The sequence below is a fragment of the Lepus europaeus genome, chromosome 1, assembly GCF_033115175.1.
Source record: "Lepus europaeus isolate LE1 chromosome 1, mLepTim1.pri, whole genome shotgun sequence".
In the NCBI taxonomy this organism is placed as follows: Eukaryota; Metazoa; Chordata; class Mammalia; order Lagomorpha; family Leporidae; genus Lepus; species Lepus europaeus.
Genome location: NC_084827.1, coordinates 94,000,184 through 94,021,598, shown reverse-complemented (window position 1 = coordinate 94,021,598; position 21,415 = coordinate 94,000,184). Strand labels below are relative to the sequence as shown.

Below are 21,415 nucleotides of genomic sequence, written 5' to 3'. Positions count from 1 at the left end.
ACTCATCCATCACCTAGAAGACCATCTCTTACACACCAGGTAAAATACTTTCTCTGTAATGAAAAAGCCTAAATGCAGAGAAAAATCTACATCTATGCTTGTCCCATAAGCCAAAATGATAAGCAAATTAAGCTCTTCAATTTATACAGCGACTGTCTCCTCAGTAGCTCCAAGAACTTTCATTCACATTGAGTCGCCTTCTGCTTTAGCTGTTTCCTGGAACTAAATTGAACCACTTGAGAAAGTTGCATTACCATTTTGGAAAGCCCTTTGAGGTCACTTGGGTACCATTTAACAAGTTAGTGTTCCGGTGGACTAACTTGATTTCAGGAAATAACTTAAGCCCTAGGAAACTATGACTCATAGTCTGTTTTTCCCCTGCCACAGTAAAATTTAAATTCCAGACCTATACAGCAAAGATTTTAAAAGGGTTCCCTTGCCTTTTCTTTATTCCAAAATAAACAAGCCTATTATTTCAGGCCTCTTATTCTACATAAAGACAGGAAGATGGGGAAAACTAAGACCTACATTGTTCCAGATTTTATGTCAGGTCAACGCACATTTCTTTCCGTGCAGTCTAATACTGCATACCTTGCATGCCTTGTGTAGGAGCTGTGTGCATACTAGAGACCAAATCCCTACTTTCGAGTGTGAGGCTGTTACTCAGAATTCCATATGAGATGATGAAACCTTCCGTTCCCTCTTCACAATGTGTCAGTATCATTCACGGATATATACATGTAGATAGATAAGGTTCTACTTTGCTCTGAGCTTAAGCAAAACACATTGTACATTGTTGTTATATTTTGAAACAATGTGTATATATATGTGTGTGTATGATCAAAGAGAGAGTGAGATATGCCCAACAGTGATAAAGACAATAAAGGAAGTTTTTGGAATAAAGGAAGTTCTGAGAATAAGGGAATTTTGTGGAATCTTCTCTGAAAAGTTTAAACTATAGGAATCTGTTTTTCTACAAATGACCTAGCTGAAACCTTCCCTTAAGGCAGGTGACTTGGACTAAATTACTTTCTGCCCTGAGAGTTAGCAAATCTATAATTACAAATTCACAAATGCAACTTTGCTGACCTATTGAATTGACCACGTTGATGGAATATCGCCCCATATTGGTTGAAGCCTTTATGTGGACCTGTGTCCCAAATTTACGTATCATAGAAATTTATTTTTTTATTAAAAAAAAAAACCCTTAATTTGAGAGGCAGATAGAGAGAGAGAGAGAAAGCACTTCCATCCACTAGTTGACTTCCCAAATGCCCACAACAGCCAGGGGCCAGGCTGAGGCTGAAGCCAGGAGCTGGGAACTCAATCCAGGTCTCCCACATGGGTGAAACTATCACTGCCGCCTCCCAAGGTCTGCAGGAAGCTGGAGTTAGGAACTGGAACCAGGAATCAAACCCAAGTACTCCAACACGGGGACAGGCACCTTAACTGCTCGTCCAAATGTCTGCCCTGTGGTACTTTATTTAAATGGAAATCCTGGGGTTCCTGTTGATTTTCAAAACGTTTGCCTATCATTTCCAAAATTCCATCCAAGTGTGTATTCTGCTCAGACTTGGTAAGAGTAGAGGTCTTGGGGTCAGCACTGTGGCATAGCAGGTGAAGCCACCAGCATCCCATATGGGTGCTCATTGAAGTCCTGGCTGCTCCAATTTTGACCCAGCTCCCTGCTATTGTTCCTGGGAAAGCAACAGAAGATAACCCAAGTGCTTTGGCCCCTGAATCCATGTGGGAGACCTGGAAGAAGTTCCTGGCTTTGGACTGGCCCACCTCCAGCAGTTTGTGGTCATTTGCAGTGTGAACCAGCGGATGGAAGACCCTTCTCTCTGTCTCTCCCTCTCTCTCTGTATCTCTGCCATTCACATAAATAAAATCTTTAAAAAAATAGAGTAGGTGTTTTTCTTTTCAAATAGTAGCATAGACCTTAATTTGAAAACCTGTATTTGAAAGATTATGACTTTTTCCCAGTAGCAGTAGACTATATATAGTTAATTATTACCTGAAAGCTTTTGACAAACCACAAATCGTTGAATGTGTTTCATCTCCAGCAGATCTATCGTGCCTGCCAGAGTTCTGTTTACAGTGATGAAATATTTATCCCTATTAAATCTATGCCTTAAGAATTGGCTAGGGCTTCTGATAAGGGCCAAAGGAATCAACAGGTCAGGACCTGATTCTGGTCCAGGGGTTGGCAGACATTAGTCTGCTGGTTGAGTCTGGCCTACCTTCGTTGGCAAGAAAAGTCTTATGGAAGCACAACTGTGCTCATTTATTTTTGTTTGTCTGTGACTCCTTTCCCACTAGAACAGCAGATTCAAGAAATTGGAACAGAGCCCATGTGGCCTGTAAAACCTACAATATATACTACCTAGACTTTTATAGAAAAAGTTGGCAGAACCCTGTTGTAGTCTTTGAAGTTCCAACCCTATATCAGAGTACTTTAAAAATTTCATGAAATAGAGGCCAGCGCCACGGCTCACTAGGCTAATCCTCCGCCTGCGGCACTGGCACCCTGGGTTCTAGTCCTTGTTGGAGCACCGGATTCTGTCCCGTTGCCCCTCTTCCATTCCAGCTCTCTGCTGTGGCCCGGGAAGGCAGTGGAGGATGGCCCAGGTCCTTGGGCCCTGCCCCCGCATAGGAGACCAGGAGAAGCACCTGGCTCCTGGCTTCGGATCGGCATAGCACGCCGGCCGTAGCAGCCATTTAGGGGGTGAACCAACAGAAAAGGAAGACCTCTCTCTCTCTCTCTCTCTCTCTCTCTGTCTAACTCTGCCTGTCCAAAAAAATTTTTTTCATGAAATAGAATTCAAAGATGTTTTGGTGCTGAAACATTTTGAAATCCATGCATAGTTTTTTTCAAAATAGACATTTTCATAATATGTATTTGATGTGAAAATGTTTTGAAGCTCACCCATAGTTTTTCATAATATGCACTTACTAGGAGCTTTTTGAGACCACTTACATAATAAAAAATATATATAATATAGTGCTTGTATATAATATACTATGATACAATGTTTTGTTCTTCTGGTCTGCTAAAATTACTAAATGGAATGTGAAGATGAATGAATTTCTATTGATAGCAGTTTCATTTCTGCATTCCAGAAATACAACAACGATTGGTGGATAGGCAGGCTGGTGAAAGAGGGCTGTGAGATCGGCTTTATCCCAAGTCCACTCCGCTTGGAGAATATCCGGATTCAGCAAGAACAAAAAAGAGGGCGTTTCCATGGAGGGTAAGCTTCCTTCTCTCCTACACATTTTTTTTGGTAGAAAAATTAGGTAATATTTTCAGTTAAATGTAAACACCTAAGAATAAATGTGTGTTAATGAAAGAGTTCAACCAGTAGTATTAAGTAGAACAAAAAAATACTAAAAGGGGTAAAGTATTAAGTTGTTCATCAACAGTCAGGACAAGGGCTGATCAAGTCGCTGTTTCTTAGTGTCCATTTCACTTCAACAGGTTTCCTTTTTGGTGCTTGGTTAGCTGTCACCAATCAGGGAGAACAGATGATATTTGTCCCTGTGGGACTGGCTTATTTCGCTTAGCATGATGTTTTCCAGATTCCTCCATTTTGTTTCAAATGACCAGATTTCATTGTTTGTTTACTACTGTATAGTATTCTTTTTTTTTTAACTTTTATTTAGTAAATATAAATTTCCAAAGTACAGTTTATGGACTATAATGGCTCCCCCCCCCATAACTTCCCTCCCATTTGCACCCTTCCCATCTCCCACTCCCTCTCCCATTCCATTCACATCAAGATTCATTTTCAATTATCTTTATATACAGAAGATCAACTTAGTATATATTAAGTAAAGATTTCATCAGTTTGCACCCACACAGAACATAAAGTGTAAAATACTGTTTCAGTACTAGTTATAGCATTAATTCACATTGGACAACACATTAAGGACAGAGATCCCACAAAGGAGTAAGCACACAGTGACTCCTGTTGTTGACTTAACAATTTGACACTCTTGTTTATGGCATCAGAAATCTCCCCAGGCTCTAGTCATGAGTTGTCAAGGCTATGGAAGCCTTTTGAGTTCGCCAACTTCGATCTTATTCAAACAAGTTCATAGTCAAAGTAGAAGTTCTCTCCTCTCTTCAGAGAAAGGTACCTCCTTCTTTGATGGCCCATTCTTTCTGCTGGGATCTCACTCGTAGAGCTCTTTCATTTAGGTTTTTTTTTCTTTTTTTTTTTTTTTTTTTTTTTTTTTTTTTGCCAGAATGTCTTGGCTTTCCATGCCTACTATACTCTCATGGGCTCTTCAGCCAGATCCGAATGCCTTGAGGGCTGATTCTGAGGCCAGAGTGCTGTTTAGGACATCTGCCATTCTATGAGTCTGCTGTGTATCCCGCTTCCCATGTTGGATCATTCTCTCCCTTTTTAATCCTATCAGTTAGTATTAGCAGACACTAGTCTTGTTTGTGTGATCCCTTTGACTCTTAGACCTATCAGTGTGATCAATTGTGAACTGAAACTGATCACTTTGACTAGTGAGATGGCGTTGGTACATGCCACCTTGATGGGATTGAATTGGAATCCCCTGGCACCTTTCTAACTCTACCCTTTGGGTCAAGTCCGATGGAGCATGTCCCAAATTGGACATCTCTTCCCTCTCTTATTCCCACTCTTATATTTAACAGGGATCATTTTTCAGTTAAGTTTCAACTCTTAAGAATAATTGTGTATTAATTACAGAGTTCAACCAATAGTATTAACTAGAACAAAAAAAATACTAAAAGGGATAAAGGATTAAATTGTACATCAACAGTCAGGACAAGGGCTAATCAAGTCACTGTTTCTCATAGTGTCCATTTCACTTCAACAGCTTTCCTTTTTGGTGCTTGGTTAGTTGTCACCAGTCAGGGAGAACATATGATATTTGTCCCTTTGGGACTGACTTAATTCACTCAGCATGATGTGTTCCAGATTCCTCCATTTTGTTGCAAATGACTGGATTTCATCGTTTTTGACTGCTGAATAGTATTCTATAGAGTACATGTCCCATAATTTCTTTATCCAGTCTACTGTTGATGGGCATTTGGGTTGGTTCCAGGTCTTAGCTATTGTGAATTGAACTGCAATAAACATTAATGTGCAGACAGCTTTTTTGTTTGCCAATTTAATTTCCTTTGGGTAAATTCCAAGGAGTGGTATGGCTGGGTTGTATGGTAGGGTTATATTCAGGTCTCTGAGGAATCTCCAGACTGAATTCCACAGTGGCTTAACCAGTTTGCATTCCCACCAACAGTGGGTTAGCGTCCCTTTTTCCCCACATCCTCTCCAGCATCTGTTGTTGGTAGATTTCTGAATGTGAGCCATTCTAACCGGGGTGAGGTGAAATCTCATTGTGGTTTTGATTTGCATTTCCCTGATTGCTAGTGATCTTGAACATTTTTTCATGTGTCTGTTGGCCATTTGGATTCCCTCTTTTGAAAAATGTCTATTGAGGTCCTTGGCCCATCTCTTAAGTGGGGTGTTTGTTTTGTTGTTGTGGAGTTTCTTGATCTCTTTTTAGATTCTGGTTATTAATCCTTTATCTGTTGCATAGTTTGCAGATATTTTTTCCCATTCTGTTGGTTGTCTCTTCACTTTCCTGACTGTTTCTTTTGCAGTACAGAAACTTCTCAATTTGATGCAATCCCAAATGTTAATTTTGGCTTTGACTGCCTGTGCCTCCGGGGTATTTTCCAAGAAGTCTTTGCCTGTGCCTATATCTTGCAGGGTTTCTCCAATGTTCTCTAATAATTTGATGGTGTCAGGTCGTAGATTTAGGTCTTTAATCTAAAGATTGAGTGGATTTTTGTGTAAGGTGTAAGGTAGGGGTCTTGCTTCATGCTTCTGCACGTGGAAATCCAATTTTCCCAGCACTATTTGTTGAATAGACTGCCCTTGCTCCAGGAGTTGGTTTCATATCCTTGATCAAATGTAAGTTGGCTGTAGATGTTTGGATTGATTTCTGGTGTTTCTATTCTGTTCCATTGGTCTAGCCATCTGTTTCTGTACCAGTACCATGCTGTTTTGATTATAACTGCCCTGTAGTATGTTCTGAAATCTAGTATTGTGATGCCTCCAGCTTTGTTTTTGTTGTACAAGATTGCTTTAGCTATTCGAGGTCTCCTGTGTCTCCATATGAATTTCAGCATAATTTTTTTTCCAGATCTGAGAAGAAGGTCTTTGGTATTTTGATTGCTCTCATATTGAATCTATAATTGCTTTTGGGAGAAAGGACATTTTGATGATATTGATTCTTCCAATCCATGAGCATGGAAGATTTTTCCATTTTTTGGTATCCTCTTCTATTTCTTCTCATCGTAGAGATTTTTAACGTCCTTGGTTAAGTTTATTCCAAAGTATTTAATTGTTTTTTTGGCTATTGTTAATGGGATTAATCTTGGCAGTTCTTTCTCAGCCATGGCATTGCCTGTGTATACAAAGGCTGTTGATTTTTGCTCTACTTAGTACTATTGGTTGAACTCTTTAATTAACACACAATTATTCTTAGGTGTTTAAATTTAACTGAAAAGTGATCCCTGTTAAATATAAGAGTGGGAATAAGAGAGGGAAGAGATGTCCAATTTGGGACATGCTCCATCGGACTTGACCCAAAGGGTAGAGTTAGAAAGGTGCCAGGGGATTCCAATTCAATCCCATCAAGGTGGCATGTACCAACGCCATCTCACTAGTCAAAGTGATCAGTTTCAGTTCACAATTGATCACACTGATAGGTCTAAGAGTCAAAGGGATCACACAAACAAGACTAGTGTCTGCTAATACTAACTGATAGGATTAAAAAGGGAGAGAATGATCCAACATGGGAAGCGGGATACACAGCAGACTCATAGAATGGCAGATGTCCTAAACAGCACTCTGGCCTCAGAATCAGCCCCTTAAGACATTCAGATCTGGCTGAAGAGCCCATGAGAGTATAGTAGGCATGGAAAGCCAAGATACTGTGGCAAAACACACACACACACACACACAACAACAACAACAACAACAACTAAATGAAAGAGCTCTACGAGTGAGATCCCAGCAGAAAGAATGGGCCATCAAAGAAGGAGGTACCTTTCTCTGAAGAGAGGAGAGAACTTCTACTTTGACTATGAACTTGTTTGAATAAGATCGAAGTTGGCGAACTCAAAAGGCTTCCATAGCCTTGACAACTCATCACAAGAACTTATGGTGATTTCTGACACCATAAACAAGAGTGTCAAATTGTTAAGTCAACAACAGGAGTCACTGTGCACTTACTCCTCATGTAGGATCTCTGTCCTTAATGTGTTGTCCAATGTGAATTAATGCTATAACTAGTACTGAAACAGTATTTTACACTTTATGTTCTGTGTGGGTGCGAACTACTGAAATCTTTACTTAATATATACTAAATCGATCTTCTGTATATAAAGATAATTGAAAATGAATCTTGATGTGAATGGGATGGGAGAGGGAGTGGGAGATGGGAGGGTTGTGGGTGGAAGGGAAGTTATGGGGGGGGGGGCTCTGTAATCCATAAGCTATACTTTGGAAATTTATATTCATTAAATAAAAGTTTAAAAAAAGAAAAATTAGGTAATATTTTCGAGTTTGTTTACTAGGTTAAAAATGAATGTTTTCAGAACGCAATATTCTTTTCTGGGGATGGAGTGTTGTGTAGTTGTCAAAAAAGGATTTCAGGCCGGCGCCGCGGCTCACTTGGCTAATCCTCCACCTATGGCACCGGCACCCCGGGTTCTAGTCCTGGGTTGAGGTGCTGGATTCTGTCCCGGTTGCCCCTCTTCCAGTCCAGCTCTCTGCTGTGGCGCGGGAGTGCAGTGGACGATGGCCCAGGTCCTTGGGCCCTGCACCTTCATGGAAGACCAGGAGGAAGCACCTGGCTCCTGGCTCGGATTGGCGCTGCGCACAGGCCGCAGCGGCCATTTGGGGAGTGAACCAACGGGAGGAAGACCTTTCTCTCTGTCTCTCACTGTCCACTCTGCCTGTGGAAAAAAAAAAGAAAAAAGGATTTCAGAGAGTTCACTCTCTCCATTGCATGCTGCAGCCCAGCACCACTGGGATCTGTGTGAATTCTACCATGGAAACCGTTTCCTGCAGCCTCTGCACATCCTCATTGGATGCCAGGCTTTTCTCTGTGAGCATCGCACGGGGCATCCTTTCTCAGTACAGCAAGCGGAAGATGGCCTGACCTGGCATCTCGGCTCTTCTTGGTCCACTTTTGAAGACTCTCTAACGTGGGCACAGAATAGGTTGGGGTGGGTAGCAATGCTAGTGGCACTGTCCATAGCCCAGATTTTTGCGGTATCTTCCATCTCCTGGTGTTGGGGTGAGGACACTGGCCAGTTTCAGATGAGCCCAGCGCTGGGACACTGAGGAAGTAGCCACATGGATCTCAGAGTGCAGGTGGCCAGAAGTCTGAGGAACGCAAGCAGAGCAGAAGAGATGTGTGCGTCCTACTGAGAGATTACGTTGTAGCCTGTACTGGAACGCTGGTTTTCTTCATGTTATGATTATTTTGAAAGCCCTGAAATAGAAGCATTTTTTTCTCTTGACCTTCAATGTCCGTTTTCTGTTGGAACATTTTTATTTAAAAGCTCTTCTTTTCTTTGGAACCCATTTTTCCCTTCTCATAACAGGAGTGTTAGGGCTGCTATGTGGTGTGGTAGGCTAAGCCTCCTCCTGTGGCACAGGCATCCCATATTGGTGCCAATTCCTGTCCCGGCTGCTCCTCTTCCAGTCCAGCTCTCTGCTATGGCCTGGGAAAGCAGTAGAAGATGGCCCAAGTCCTTGGGTCCCTGCATCCATGTGGGAGACCTGGAAGAAGCTCCTGGCTCCTGGCTTTGGATCAGCCCATCACTGGCAGTTGCAGCCATTTGGGGAGTCAATCAGCAGATGGAAGACCTTTTTCTCTCTTTGTCGCTCTCTGTCTCTCTCTCTTTCTCTCTCTTTGTAACTCTACCTCTCAAATAAATAAGTATAAATGGTAGCAGGCACTATGGCAAAGTGGGTAGAGCCACTGCCTGCAGTGCCAGCATCCACATGGGCGCCAGTTCAGATCCCAGCTGCTCCACTTCTGATCCAACTCTCTGCTATGGCCTGGGATAGCAGAAGTAGATGGCCCAAGTCCTTGGGCCCCTGCACCCACATGAGAGATCTGGAGGAGGCTCCTGGCTCCTGGCTCCTGGCTCCTGGCTTTGGATTGGCACAGCGCCCGCCATTGTGGCCAGTTGGGGAGTGAACCAGTGGGTGGAAGACCTCTCTCTCTCTCTCTCTGTCTCTCTCTCTCTGCCTCGCCTTCTCTCTGTGTGTAACTCTGACTTTGAAGTAAAAATAAATCTTTTTTTAAATAAAAAGTAAAAATGTTTAAAAAATGAGCCTTTTTATTAGAAATATGAAACCATAAAAGGATACTTTACCCCACTTTTAATTATCAATCTATTTTAGTGTATAACTTCTTGTAGTTTCTCCAGTTAATCCCTCTTCTCTAGACTTTTTGTCTTCCATGCTCCTCTTTAAACACACAGGGAACACAGGTTTGGATCACAGGGCCTTTGCATTTGCTTGAAGCTTTTCCTTCAGGTTTTCATCAGCTCACTCCGTCTTCTGCTTCAAATCTTTGCTCAGTGACCACTTTCCTACCCCCCATATTTAAGTTTTCCTGCTCTCCTTCTCTGTACTTCCTACCCCTTTTCTGGATCCAGTTAACCTCATGCTTCTTAGAAATGTAACATACTTACCTGCCTATCTGGTTTAGCACCGGTGTCTCCCACGAGACTGTGACTCAGTGAGGGAAGGGATTCTCTTCTCCATTACCCGTTGTTGTAATCCTAGCTTCTAGAATAAGGAAACATAATCAATAGCTGTTGAATAAATAATAAATGAACCCTTACCATTTGCAGAGTTTTATTGTTACTATTATTATTGTTCAGTAATGCTTTCCCACACCTTTGAACCCAAAGCTCTGGGACAGGCGCAGAGGAAAGCCAAGAGCTCACAGATGTGATCTCCGTCTACCCCAGCCCTGCGAGTTGTAGCTTCTGTGTCTGCAGATGGGGAAGCTGACTAAATGGCAAGGCTGCCATGGGAAATCCCATTTTCCTGACTGTAGGGTCATACTCTGTACTGAAAGGGAGGGGTGCTTGGGAAATAGGAACGTGAGCTGCTAGGGCCTGAGTGTGTCCCAGAGAAGCTTCCAGAGCACGTGTGAGGAGACTAACGCTGAGGCACTTCCATTCCAGGTCACAAATGATACTATGTGTGACTTACTCCTTACAGTCAGTTCTTCTTTTTTTTAAGATTTATTTTATTCATTTGAAAGACAGAGTTATGGAGAGAGGTAGAGTCAAAGAGAGAGGTCTTCCATCCAATGGTTCACTCCACAGATGGCCGCAATGGCCGGAGCTGCACCAATCCGAAGCCAGGAGCCAGGAGCCTCTTCCAGGTCTTCCACGCAGGTGCAGGGGCCCCAGTACCTGGGCCATCTTCTATTGCTTTCCCAGGCCACAGCAGAGAGCTGGATTGTAAGTGGAGCAACCAGGACTAGAACCAGCAGCCATATGGAATGCCGGTGCTTCAGGCCAGGGCGTTAACCTGCTGCGCCACAGTGCCGGCCCCTACTGTCAGTTCTTAACTCTGACCCTCACATAATCCCTTTTAATAAGAAATGATTCCTCCAGTATTATTGCTTTTTCAAAAAAAATTAAATCTGCTTGAAAGGCAGAGTGACAAAAAGAGTGACCACCATCTACTTGGCGGTCACTTCCCAAATGACTGCAACAGCCAGGGCTGGGCTAGGCCAAAGCCTGGAAACAGGAACTTTATCTAGGACTCTCATGTGAGTGGCAGGGACCCAAGCACTTGGGCTGTCCTCTTTTTTGGCTGCTGTTTCAAGTGCATTGGCAGGAAGCTAAGCCAGAGGCAGAGGAGCTGGCACACAAACTGGCACTCCAGTCTAGGATGCAGGCACCTCAAATGGAGGCTTACCCCATTGTGCCATCATGTTCACCCCTTGCTGATTGTTTTGAGCTGTGGCTGACATCTGACTTATGTGCTAGCTACTGCTGTTAGGTTAGCAACCAGTTCAGAACATTCCTATCAGTAATTCTTTTGCCTAGTTTCTAAATTGAATCACTGGTAGAAATACTTTTGTGAAGTCTGTCTGGGTTCTCAAAAATTCCCCACTTTCTCTGAGAAACAGAAACATTTGGACAGATTCTTGAAGTTCTCTATAGCAGAATTTAGTGTGTTTTGAATTATTTAGTGGGCTGAATGCCAATGAAAGCGTTATACTCTCCAGAACTGTTTGCACAGAGCGAATCTTACGTTCGTTTTCTGTATCCTAGGAAATCAAGTGGAAATTCTTCTTCAAGTCTGGGAGAAATGGTATCAGGGACATTTCGAGCAACTCCCACATCAACCGGTGAGGGTCTTAGTTATGTTCCTTTCAATAGGATATATTCCTTTCTTAATATTTGCGTATGCATGCAAGTATTTTTGCTAATTTGGAAACAAGCTAAAGGCTGGATTTACAAAGGTTCCTTTATTTCAAATTTCATCGCTCATTTCCTTTTTATGGTAATTTGGTTTGATTTAAAGGTGAATAATAGCACTAGAAATTCAGATCATTATAATTTTGAAAAATCTTATCTACTCCCCAGTGGGCATAACTATCCATTGTATAAATTAGTCTGTGACAAGTTCGTTCTTCTACCCAAGACCCCAGTAGATTTTGAGATGATGAGGGCCAATAAGAAAGGAGAAAAACATTGTAGACTCTCAAGAAAATGTTCTATTTCAGTCTCCATGTGAAACTTTGAAAGTGTTGGTACACTGTGGGTGATGGAGCCTGGGTGGGTTGAGGCTGGGAATGAGGTGGGGCTCAAGTGAGGTGATTTCTGTTTTGACAGCAGACATCCCTGCCCTGGAATTAACAGTAATGAGGAGATGGTAGTATCTTTGGAGATTATGGACGTATTCATGCAGGGATTTTCTTCCTCCACCTTCCCTGACCTCCCTGTAGGCTAATTTCATTCTTGCTCATAGTTGATGCTGCATTAGGGTAGCCCTCATATTAGCAATTCAGAATAGCAAGTCCAAAGGTCTCTGTGTGTTGAAATTGGTTTTAGAACACTTGTGAGGATCTGGATCCTTATTCATGTGAATCTCTCCTGAACTCTAACACTCTGAGCCAATCTAGCTCCCTGGGTTGCTTCCTCCAACCCCCAATAAACTGAGCGTGCTCAGATAGCCACAAAAGCGCTTTCATCAGACACTGAGTATATTTTGCTTTACTCCCATTGTAGGACATTGCAGCTTATTATTACTATAAACTGGAAAGAACAGAAGTAACTGATTATAAATTTATTTGAAAGATAAAAGCAACATAATAAGAAAACATGTGTCCATCTCCTAGAAAATGGGCAAAAGCAACAAAAAAAGAATGCCTATTTATTATAGGGTCACCAAAGTTACACACCCCAAAGTAGTCATTTTAGCCCACATTGTTACTATGCTGCTTTTTATCAATTTTTATCTGTTCAACTTGTTCCCAGCCACACTGGGTGCTATGTTCTGCATGGAAAGAAGCCCATGGTTAACGGCTGGCCCAGAACCTCCAATGTCATTGTGAACTACTTTCCATCACCCCCTCCCCATGTGAAATCGGGATGTATGTTCACGTGTGCAGGGAGGAAGTTGTCTTTTTCTTATGTCTTCAAAATTAGCACATCCAGACTGAAATAACAGAGACAGTGCAGTGTCTGCAGAGTGGGTGACGGGGAAGTCAGCAAGGTAATCACGGGGACAAATACATGCCTGCATCCATCTTTTAAGGTCATGTACTGTCACTTTCAGAGATGACATATTTTGATATGGCTCTCATTGTTGTCTTTTAGCAAAACAGAAGCAAAAAGTGGTAAGTTGTGTTTCCTTTTTAAATCTGTTAAGGTTTTATACATACGTGCCTGCAGTGCTCCATTTCAGTGACCCCAGTGGCTATAAAATAAGGGATGCGCCTCCTTGGTGGGAACCCATGGTCATCACTGGTCGTTCAGCCGGGCGTTGGGAGTGTTGTGGCTGTGGAGGAGGGATGCTCAGCCTCAGCTTGTCACATGTGTTGAATCCTCTTTTTCAGACGGAGCACATTCCTCCTTATGATGTTGTGCCATCGATGCGTCCTGTGGTGTTAGTGGGGCCGTCATTGAAAGGTTATGAGGTACAAATATCATCTGTTTCCCTTCAGTTCCTGGTTGAGAATCTTGGAGACAGGCATGGGGGTGCTTGCTGTTCCAGAGTCTGGTCACATGTAGGTTCTGGTGGAAGGCAGCTCTCAGTATAGGAAGGTGGGTGGGACAATGTGGAGTTCTGTGACCCTGTGCCCTTTCTCTCCTTCTCATCTTTTATGCATTACACTGTTTAGAAATATCTCCCCCAAATCATTGATACTGGAAAATTCTGATCAAATATTTGCTTACCATTAAATTCAAAAAAGAGGACTTTTCTCAACCATTCCTGTTATTATTAGAAATAGAGTATGAACAGCACAAGGGAACATATAAGCAATCTTCCAGCAAACCTAGACCCTCACCGCATCAACAAATCTCATCCTAATGGGTGCCCAAAACAATGGCAAATGTGTCTGCTTATGTATTTTACAGGGCATTTAGATACAAAACCACCAAAAACATTGGTGAATTTTGGAGAATGAAGTAATATCGTGTAACAAGGAAGAGTAAAGACTTGGATGCATGATGTTTCAGGTGCTGCCATTTTGACCTTGCGCTAGTGTGATTAAAACAGGTGGACACTAAAATCCGAAGTGGGCAGCCTCCAGGACACAATTCCCACTGAGCTAATAAGCACTCAGTACACTTTGTTGAATGAATTAACAAATCTCTTTGGGGGCAGATCTAAGAATATTCTCCCCCCCCCCCCCACTTTCTGTTTCTCTCTGTCTCTCTCTCTCTCTTTCTCTGAGTTGGAAATATCAGAGAGAAGAGCAGAAGAGTAGTGTACAAAAGTCCAGCCCTGGGCATAGAGGACTCAGGAGAATATCAGATGATCCCAGCACTGGCTGTGGGATTTCTAGGTGTTCCTCACTGGAGGCCAACACAGCTCAGGTGCACCAAGGATGGCCAGCACCTGTGCACAAAGCCAGCCTGCGGTCTCCTGGTGGCAGTCCCCTCCCCTAATGTGGGAAGAGGTTGCAGGTTTGTCTTGGGTCTACAGAGCACTCTTGGTTCATTCCTCAGCACCCTGGAGAAGAACCAAGAGGAAAAAATCAGCAGGTGGGCGTGGTTAAGTGTGAGAAGCTCCTTCCACGACAGCTTTCCTATAGGAGGTTGTGATAAGGTCTCTGTTCAGTCCTAGTGCCCTAACCCCTTCAACTGCTCTCACTGCTGACTTCTCTCTCTGTGTTTGCCTCGTTCCTTCCCCACTCTGCAAAGGTAACAGACATGATGCAGAAAGCCCTCTTTGATTTCCTGAAGCACAGGTTTGATGGGAGGTGAGACATACAGCTGTTTCTTGTATTTTTTTCCTTTTCCTTTAACCAAACATGTATGATAAATCAGTTTGTGGATCCATGTTTTCAGCAATTGCAGAAGTTCTCAAATTAAGTTAGCTCTGTATTTTGGGAAAGAATGCCAGGAAAGGGTTCTGAAAATAGGAAGCATGGTATTGAATCTTCAAGGGGAAAATAACATGAAATGTGTTGGTCTTTATTTTTCTTACTTACCAGTGAATTCATACAAAACATTTTTTTTTCACAAAAGAAAATAAAATATGTAATATTTATAATGAATATGGTGGCTCACTGGTCAAGCTGGGCAATATCATTTGGGAATTGTGGGTGTGTATGTGTGTGTGTGTGTGTGGCCTATAAAGGTATGAAGTACTGAATTGCCTCAGAAGAGGATAAGAATTGTTTTCATCATAAGCCTCCCAAAGTGACTGTTCTTAGAGGAAATAATACCTATTAGGATGATTAGCTCTGGTTTATTTTCTTAGAAATGATCTTGTAATTCTTGTAATTGTATTGGTCTATTTTGTATGTTTCCTACTATGACCTATCATTAGTATAGCTCAGCTCTGAGCCATCAAGTAATTTTGTCATTTGAATATTGCAAAAAATGTCTACAGAGAATTTCTGAATTTTGGAAGAGACTTGAAAAAATTTCATATTGACTCAATACTAGGTACTAAGAGCTTCCATCTTGCAGAATGTGCTCCATGTAAAACTCATACACAAAAAAAGATTTGGCAGAAATGAGGAAAATTTAAATAGCCTATTTCAAGAAGTATGAGTAAATGTATGTAATTTGTCCACTTAATTGGCTAAATAATAAAAAACTTACATATTTTGAAATAAATTTTAATAACCTAGTATTTTAAGAAAAAAGCAAATATGATAATGCACAAAGTACAAATTATCTGTTTGTCAAAAGAAAAGCCTGTTGGATATTGTTTTAAAATATTCATTAATTCTAGGACTATGTACAAAGAAAATAAACTAAGATTTTAGTTACAATAACTGAGATTTTAAGAAATTAATGTTTTCCTGCTGTTATATGAATTTTTAAGTACATTAATGTAGGCCAGGCCACTTTAAAAGATGGGCCCCAAAATGTGTTATTATATAAACACAGTAGATTTAAAAAAAAAAATTTATTTATTTGAAAGTCAGAGTTACACAGAGAGAGGAGAGGCAAGAAGAGAGAGAGAGAGAGAGAGGTCTTCCATCTGCTGGTTCACTCCCCAGTTGGCTGCAACAGTTGGTGCTGCACTGATCCGAAGGCAGGAGCCAGGAGCTTCTTCCAGGTCTCGCACATGGGTGCAGGGGCCCAAGGACTTGGGCCGTCTTCTACTGTTTTTCCAGGCCATAGCAAAGAGCTGGATTGGAAGTGGAGCAGCTGGGACTCGAACCGGTGCCCATATGGGATGCCGGCACTGCAGGCAGTGGCTTTACCCCCTATTCCACAGCACCAGCCCCAGTGGATGCTTTTCCCATTCATCTACCCATCTCATATAGGTGATCCTGGCTGGGAGGAAGGATAAAGTAAAGGGAGGGGAAAACTATAGAGAAAATTTGTCATTTTGAAGGCTTTTCCCAGGAGTGATCTCTCCGGTCATCTGGTCCAGGCAAGGAGCATGCAGGACTTGGGGTAGCACACATGATTTCACGCATATCATTGGATAGAGCTTGGTTGTATGGCCATACCTAGTAGCAAAGAGGCTGAGAAATATGGTCTGGCTGTATGCCCAATAGGAAGAAGAAATAGAGTTTGTTGAACCAGCTACACTCTCTTTCCTGCCAGTCATGTAGTGGGCATAAAATCTTGATAAGAAAGTCATGTTTATCCCCTCCCACTGTTTTTAAAAGAAGACAGGCAGAGAGTGAAGTAGTTTCCGAGAAAACAAGTGAAAGGCACTGAATATTGAATTTGGAAGAAAAAGTAATCTTTCATTTTAAGCTTCCTTTTCCAACAACCACAATCAGATAAAGAACCTGCTTCTGTTTGAAAACGTTTGGCTTTTGGGAATTCACTTCCTTGAAAGACACTGCAGAGAAAGAGCTGAACTATGGCTTTTTAACTTAATAGCCTTGGTCTTGGTCCTGCCCCTTGGCGTTCTGAGACCTGGCCCTCGCCCTCATACAGCTCTCCATGGATTGAATGCTGCCCAGCCTTCTGTTCTTCTTCCTCAGCTGTGCTAGGAGTCACTTGGGTTCAACCTGTGATGCCTTCTACCCAAGACAGTTCTGAACACTCCTTCCTCTGGCCCCATAATAGCCCTCAGTGTGAACATCCTGTAACACTGCCTAGGTTTGTGTTAGAGCGTTTTGGTCCCCACATAACATACCTATGAACAACAGTGTTATTAAAGTTTTGAAAGACAGGACTATGGAAAAGAAGAAACGATTTCCGATGATTTAGGAAAAAGAGTGACTGATTATTATTATCTTTCGAGAACAAAGAATCTGATGTCTGCTTCAATCCTGAGGCCCATAAAGAGGAAATTCATTTCATTCTAACAGAGAATTATCTTGAATCAAGCAGAATTGTCTGCATCCATTATTGTATACACACTACTGAAATTGGCTTAGTAGGGATAGAATTAAAATGTCAATGCCAAGTGTTCATGCAGTCTGATGACATGGCAGACACTCTGGAGGAAGAATTCAGCAGCAGCAGAAAATAATACTGTAGCTAGAGATGGAGATTCAGCCCTGGAGAGGGCTTATGTACAGCACAGCTGGAGAAAGGTAGAGATGCAGGGGTGAGGTGGGGGGGGCGGGGAGGGACAGTGGACTTGCTTTCAAGAAATTGATAAGGAAGAAGTAGTTTGCTGATAGTTTCACATGGACTCTGACACATCCTCTGTTTGGGAAATATCAGTGCATTTTGAGCTATAACAATCTGCTGTGTTGTTTTACCAGTTAATGAATGGAGAGAAAACCCTTTAACTGAGACCAGCCAAAAGAACAATTCCATAGAAGACTTTAGAACAATAAACTGCATTAACAAGATGTTCTAAAGGGCACCTTTTCAGTGTCTCAATGGCTGTGAATGCAGTAATTTAGACAAATAGTTAGTAGAAAGTCTTACTATTTTTCAGAAACAGCAAAGAGAGATCCATTGGTGAAAAGGCTTTCTTCTTCAATACTGCTTTGCAGATCTTGGTTACAAAATCATCCAAAATATTGGATTAAAATACAACATTTATCTGTAATAGAATCATAAACATGAGGGTTTTTTGATACTGTAGAAGTGATTTCACTCCATTTAGAGCTAGTTATTATACAGTTTTATTGATGTTGTAATTGTGGGCCCTATTTTTAATACATGTAAGAAAAATGAAAAATATAATACTAAATAGTGTTGAGGACCTTCTATGTATGTGAATACTATATATATATGTATATATCATATATAACATATATGATGATTTCTGTACCTAGACCATAAACTAGACCTAGAAGTTGCTGCCATGGCACCAGCTTGTCAAGGAAACAATGGGCATAGAGGTTTTCTCTTCATTTCATTCCACAGCATTCATGGGGGATCATCCAGTCCAATGAAGTCTGTTCAGCTGATTGAATCTGGCCATTGATAGGTTGAACAGCAAGCAGTCAAACCAGTTACAGTTGGTTTACCTATGTCAATCATTTCAAATCCCCCCCAAAAAAATGGTACTTAAGATTTTTGATAACTATCAGATCAGCCTTATGGCATTTATGGTGTACTATGTGACTTACATGATCATGACCAAAAATCTTAAACGAACACCATGTAACATATACAGGTAGAATCTTAAGCTAAATGAAGCTTCTAGTCAAGGAATGTATAAAGAAAATCAAAGGATTTGAGAAAGAATGTAAAAAGAAGCTAAGAATACAACTTAGAGCAACTCAGAGATAGTTATTTATTTGTAAAAATGACATGGGAATGGTTGATGTTATCACAAAGCAGCCAAGTCATGTAAGGATGAAAACAGTCTGTAAATGTAATCAAGTAGAAAAAGAACAACAGAGATTTCTGTCTCATAATCAATATCCTTCTTACATAATTTCCTCTAAGATTCTCTATTCAAATGCAGACTCATCAGTGGACACTCAAATGCTAGAGATAATGAACTGACCACTTTTATCCCAAATGTGAATATTTAAATCAGGTTTTGATTATAACCCATCCTCACAGTGTATAGAAATTTCACAGAAAATGGGAGAGTTTTTGAGGATAATTTATAATAAGATGCCTTCTTTTAAGTCTTCAAATTATTTGCCTTGTACACATTGTACATGTGCCTATAAACGTAAGACACTATGAAAAATTATTTAAGAAGGAACTTTTAGATATTACCTTGTTTGCTCCTAATGACAGTTCAATGAGATAGTTATGGCATATCTACTGTTGCCATTTTGTTGATTAAGATACAGAAACTCAAAAGACGGCATGACAGGTCAATGATCAAGCAACCACCAAGAGGACTTTCATCCCAATTCTCCTAGCAATGTGTTATTCTGTACTTTGGAACATAAGCAGAGAGTTAGATGGGAATAGGAGCAGCCAGGACCCAAACCAGCATCCATGTGGGATGCCGACATCGCAGGCAGAGGCTTAGCCTACTGCACCACAGCATCAGCCACATTCCCCATTTCATATGTATGTATTTTTATTAGTAAATAACTTGTATTAATCAATTAGCATATTTTTATTGGTACATAAGATAAAAACACCTTTTTTCCCACACCTTCTAATTTTTGGAACATAAGGAACATTCTTTTCTGTATTTTTTTAACATTTTGTTTTTATTTAAAAATGGGTTTGTAAAAGAACTCAGAAAAATAAGTGTGTGCAACTCTGGATAATCTATTTAAATTTTAAGAACCTAGAGTCACTATTTGGCTTGTATAGAACTAAAAAAATTAGATTTTCACTAAAGCAGAATAGAATTTTCAGACTCTCCAAAAATCATTATTCTACAAAGTTGAATTTTGTCCCTAAGCCAACAGACTTGTCTCCAGTTACGTGTTTGGATTGCTGTGGAACATTTGTATGTTTTTACCCAGCAGTTCCATTCTCAAACAAGAAACCCAGAAATACAAAAATAAACACACAAAGCCTGTTCTGTAAAGAAAAGGACCTGCAAGATTGCATGTTCAGAATAGCAGTGGTCAACTGCATGGTGGAGATTTCATGTGGGGCTTCTGTGACCTCAGCCTGATCTACAGCCTCACCATCTCTCAGATAAGAGCAAGTTTGACCACACACTTGTGCTTGATGCTATCTTGAGATTCAGGGTTGTAAGAGAATTGAGGGTCACGTGACCAGGCCCTACCCTGGTGCTCAGGAGCTTCGTTTTAACCTTCTTAGCCTATAACAAACCAGGTCGAACGTTCCCTCTTTGCCTCAGTTTCCTTCTTGGTAAAACAAAGACATTGTTAACTCCAGTGTTTGCCTATGTCTTTTAGCAGTTGAACATCTTTTTACAATGAACTCTTATGTAAGCCTCAGTGTAGCAAACGGAAATGCAGAAATGCCTGCCTGGCCTCGTGGGTGGTGAAGCTGGAGACCTGCCATCTTGGTCTCCCTTTAGTATACAGAGAGCTCTCTGAGGTGTTTCTGCAGAGCACAGTTTGAAAATAGATCAGATAATTATCAGGGCCTAATAATTCTAAAAAAGTTTAAAAATTAAAAATTCCCTGACAGCCTACAGTTTATAAATACAATGACACAGGCAAGAATGCTTCACTATAAAATGACAGCAGAACTTCCGCATGGCGTGTTGCTTTGCAGAAGTGATTTCTAATAATCTGTGACAAAGTGTGTTTTAAATTCTCCCCAAGGCTTCAGGTCGCTAAAGCCAAATAAGGAGTCTCCTGACAGTGCTGAAAATGTCCCCAAACATGTATGAAGTGTGCAATTCAGCGATTGTTCATGATCTACCTTCTTCCCTGCTCCAGCCTCCAAGGGAGTTGGAAAATGGGGGAGAATGCGTGCACTAACAGTGTAAAAGGAAAGGGTTCTGCTTTCCTTCTGGTATCTCTTCCAAGCTGTCAAAGAAAGAATGACCCGTGGTGGCTCTAACTGGCTGGCAGAGGCAAATTTTGAATTCTACAGGTAGATAATAATTGCAAGTTGAGCAATCCCAGCTTAAAATTTTAAGTTCTGGGTGTTCTACTTTGATACATCATTCACAAAATAGACCTGTCTCTCCGTTCGTTTGCAATGCCTTTGCTTTATTCTTCTCTTGAGTGACTGCAGGACACATCCTTACTAAGATCCTGGCACAATACTCACATTGCCCTCAACTATAGCATCTTATGCCTGCCATATGCGTTCAGTCATATGCAAATGTGCTGAAGAATCCTGTGCCTGCAGAAAAGAAACCATACTTTTCACATTCTTCCAACTGAAGCATCCCTTTGGGCCTCTGGAGAAATTCTTCTTATGTCATAAATTAACTATGGAGCACAGAGAATGCAACTTACCCACCAACTGGTAGATTGTCTTTGCTGAACACAATGAAGAGGGTTTCCTCCCTTTGACCAGCAGCATTTAAATGCTGGGCAGAGCATTTGTAGTTCCTGGAGCAGATCAACTCTGAGCTGTGGGGAAATTGTGCGTCCAGTCCTTGAACAGCGTGGTTGAATCTTGTTTTGATTTTCCCCTGGTTTGATGGGCTTTGTAAAGGCAAGTCTTAATGGAGGAAGAGCATTTTTTAGTGGAGTACTCTTTTTGTTGTTGTTGCTAACTAGCTCAATCTCTCCTCCAGTCTGCTCTGCTAGTATTTTAATGCTAGCCAAAGCCTGTTTGAAAACTTGTGGCCAATGATTATTTATACTGTGGTTCCTTTGTAGTATGTACAGTGGTTATTAAGAAATGTAGTTA

General features: G+C 41.3%; 1 protein-coding gene across 3 annotated transcripts in view; it reads left to right on the top strand.

The window, feature by feature from the left end:
- Positions 1-21,415, top strand: part of CACNB4 (calcium voltage-gated channel auxiliary subunit beta 4) — a 273,118-nt gene that overhangs the window by 231,530 nt on the left and 20,173 nt on the right. For all 3 annotated transcript variants that reach the window (XM_062199704.1, XM_062199695.1, XM_062199700.1), the window contains exons 5-9: positions 3,124-3,254; positions 11,369-11,445; positions 12,920-12,939; positions 13,159-13,239; positions 14,471-14,529. In XM_062199704.1, the coding sequence (XP_062055688.1) occupies positions 3,124-3,254; positions 11,369-11,445; positions 12,920-12,939; positions 13,159-13,239; positions 14,471-14,529 (368 nt within the window). The remainder of the gene's footprint in view (positions 1-3,123; positions 3,255-11,368; positions 11,446-12,919; positions 12,940-13,158; positions 13,240-14,470; positions 14,530-21,415) is intronic.